Source organism: Ochotona curzoniae, unplaced genomic scaffold, assembly GCF_017591425.1.
Source record: "Ochotona curzoniae isolate NIBS_2020 unplaced genomic scaffold, NIBS_Ocur_1.0 contig_3368, whole genome shotgun sequence".
NCBI lineage: Eukaryota > Metazoa > Chordata > Mammalia > Lagomorpha > Ochotonidae > Ochotona > Ochotona curzoniae.
In genome coordinates this window covers 1,406,340-1,409,148 of record NW_024465837.1, presented here as the reverse complement: position 1 = coordinate 1,409,148, position 2,809 = coordinate 1,406,340, and the positions used below count along the sequence as shown (strand labels likewise).

General features: G+C 40.2%; 1 protein-coding gene across 1 annotated transcript; it reads left to right on the top strand.

The window, feature by feature from the left end:
* The first annotated feature begins 2,117 nt into the window (after nt 1-2,117).
* On the top strand, nt 2,118-2,553 carry LOC121156360 (60S ribosomal protein L30-like). The gene has a single exon (XM_040979984.1). It carries the CDS (start codon nt 2,163-2,165, stop codon nt 2,508-2,510), a length of 348 nt encoding a protein of 115 aa, XP_040835918.1. The 5' UTR covers nt 2,118-2,162; the 3' UTR covers nt 2,511-2,553.
* The last annotated feature ends 256 nt before the right edge of the window (nt 2,554-2,809 follow it).

The following is a 2,809-nucleotide window of genomic DNA, read 5'->3' as shown; positions in this document are numbered from 1 at the left end:
GCAGTGCTGGTGAACCTGGACACACTCTGCTCCATCAGATTTCTCTCTGGACTTCAAAGTGCTTTTCCTTTAACCTTGTAAATACCAAAGTTAAAGTAAAAAGAAGGATGTGTTGGATGCTGATGAGATCCAGGGAGGAACATCAGGATTGTTCTCATTGCACAGCATTCAGGAGTCAGCAGAAAATGAGAGAGTTAACACAACCAATAGAACTAGAAAGAAAGCAGCCTGCAGGGGCAAAGGACAAGGGACCTTGGCAACTCCTGTGGTTCTCTAGGATTTAAGTCGGACTCATGTATTTAATAATCCTGTATTTTAAAAAGAGGTTTAAAACCAGCTGTGTTGACCAAATCACATGTAGACAGAATCTACAGGTAAAGCACCCCAGAGAAGCTGCTCAGGGCTTACTTTTGCAGATACATTTACCAGTTTCTGCTTTTTGTAGAATAATTGCACTACTCTTGCATTCTTGGATTCTTACTTTTCAAAATTCCAGGCTGAATGAAATGTGGCAGCCTAGCAACTTTCTCCAGATTGAAAACTTCACCTTGTCATTCTGCCATTTCTGAATCTAATTTAGAATTACTTCTCTGGTTTTTACAACTCTTCATCAGTCTGCTCCTCCTTCTCTTTCTGAATTCATTTCTTCGATCTTCATCAATCTGTCACTTCCATCTCCACCCCCTCACTCCATTTCTTGGCTTTTCAGGCAGTTACTGTTTGAATGGGAAGATTGAAAAATCTCATTTATCACTTTTGAGAAGTCTCACAGAACATATTGTAAAGCTTTCCCTGTGCCCAAGCAAGAGGAAGAGAGAGAATGAAGAATCTAAAAATAAATTTCCAAAGAGGGAGTATTCCTAAAATACAACATGATATTAAATGGATAATGCCATGCACTCTTAGAAAGCAAAGAAAGCAAAACAAAAACTCACAGTGATAACTTTCCTTTGTAAAAGAGCTAGTATCGAAGTGCTGAATTTTGGAGAAAGTCCACCAATTTCTAAATTCCCTTAAAAGATAATAAAATAAATACGATCAATTAAAATCCATGACATTCAAATCACTAAGCGGAGAGGTCTTCACAGACAAATCCCCATTCTCCATTGGTATCAATACCGTCCTATTATTGTTATGCCTCCAGGAAGACTTAGCAATTTGAACACCTGTTGTAAGGCACGCTTCCTCATCAGAACTGGCACCTTAATTCATATTCTTCCCTTCCAAAGGCTTGGCAAATGAATGAATTCCTAGTGGCCCCAGGTTACAAATAAACAGCAGTTACCTTCACCTTAGAGAGTACTGCTTTCCCCCTAGGTAACCAAACTGAGATAATGGTGAATGGGTATAAAGTAAAATAAACGGGAAATCTAAACTCAAAATCCAACATTGTCATGTCAACTGTAACAGGAGATGGTAGTGTCTCGGTCCACAATCCACTAAAAGCAATGAGATGCCAAGGAAAAGAGAAAGATTTACCTCCTGCAAGTTTCAGTAGAATGCTGCTTGTCATCATTTTAGACTGATGATCATTACCAAGGATTTTTTTATCTTTGGAATGCAATGAAAAATAACTCCGGTAGAGGAAGGCAGTATTAGGTGGGAGTGCAAGCTACTGTCAGGGTCATGTGCATAGATGTTCTGATAGCTGCCTTCAGTTGTACTCTGTACTCCATACTCCAGCCAAAAGAAATGAGAGCATTTAAATCCTCAAGTCAAGGAGGCTGGAATCACCACTCAAAAACAGTGGTCAACCTGCACTAAAGATTACACTGTGTCTACAAAGACATACTGGAAGCCTGGAAGTATTGCTGTGGATTCTGTTTTCATGCCTCTTACACAGTTTTCCAGTTTTGTTTTTGGCAGAATTGGCCTAGCATTCTTATTTCCATGAGCAATTATGAAAATGAATTTTATTCTCATTTCACTTTGCGTATGAGACTTGATGTAGACTGAAGTATGTGCATGTCACATGTTTGAACAAGACTTTGTCTTTTAATGAAAGATCTGTTTCCTGTAGTTATGTGGATTTAGGTGTCAATGTGAGGTAATACATTTTAATTTTTGTTCAAATGTATCCATAGTCTAGCTTTTCTCGCTCCTCCCCGCCATCTTGACGAGCGCGCTAAGTTGGAGGTCCCTCCTGCACCTCAGGCAGGAAGATGGTGGCTGCCAAAAAGACGAAAAAGTCGCTGGAGTCCATCAACTTGCAGCTCCAGCTGGTGATGAAGAGCAGAAAATACGTGCTGGGCTACAACCAGTCCCTGAAGATGATCCGACAGGGCAAGGCGAAGCTCATCACCCTTGCCAACAACTGCCCGGCCTTGAGGAAATCTGAAATAGAGTATTACGCCATGTTGGCCAAAACTGGTGTCCATCACTACAGTGGCAATAACATAGAGTTGGGCACAGCGTGTGGGAAGCACTGCAGAGTGTGTACACTCTCCACCATTGACCCAGGTGACTCTGACATTATTAGAAGCATGCCAGAACAGACTGGTGAAAAGTAAATCCTGAAATTTTTCCTTTAGTAAAAACAGCCAGAGCTGTGTTTAAAAAAAAAATTATCCATAGTCTTGCCACATGCCTGTTAGTAACATATCAATATCGATATCCTGTCTACTATGAATGTAAGCTTAGAATGTCATATGCTTCCCTGTTTACATGTTTTCTAGTGATGTATTTGTCTTTTATACAACTTCCCCCTCCTGCCAACTGCTGGTATGTTTCACATTTGGCTTTTCACTTCATTTTCTCCAATTCTAACATTTCCATTTGCTTGCTTCCATCTCTCACTTCTCTGCAAATT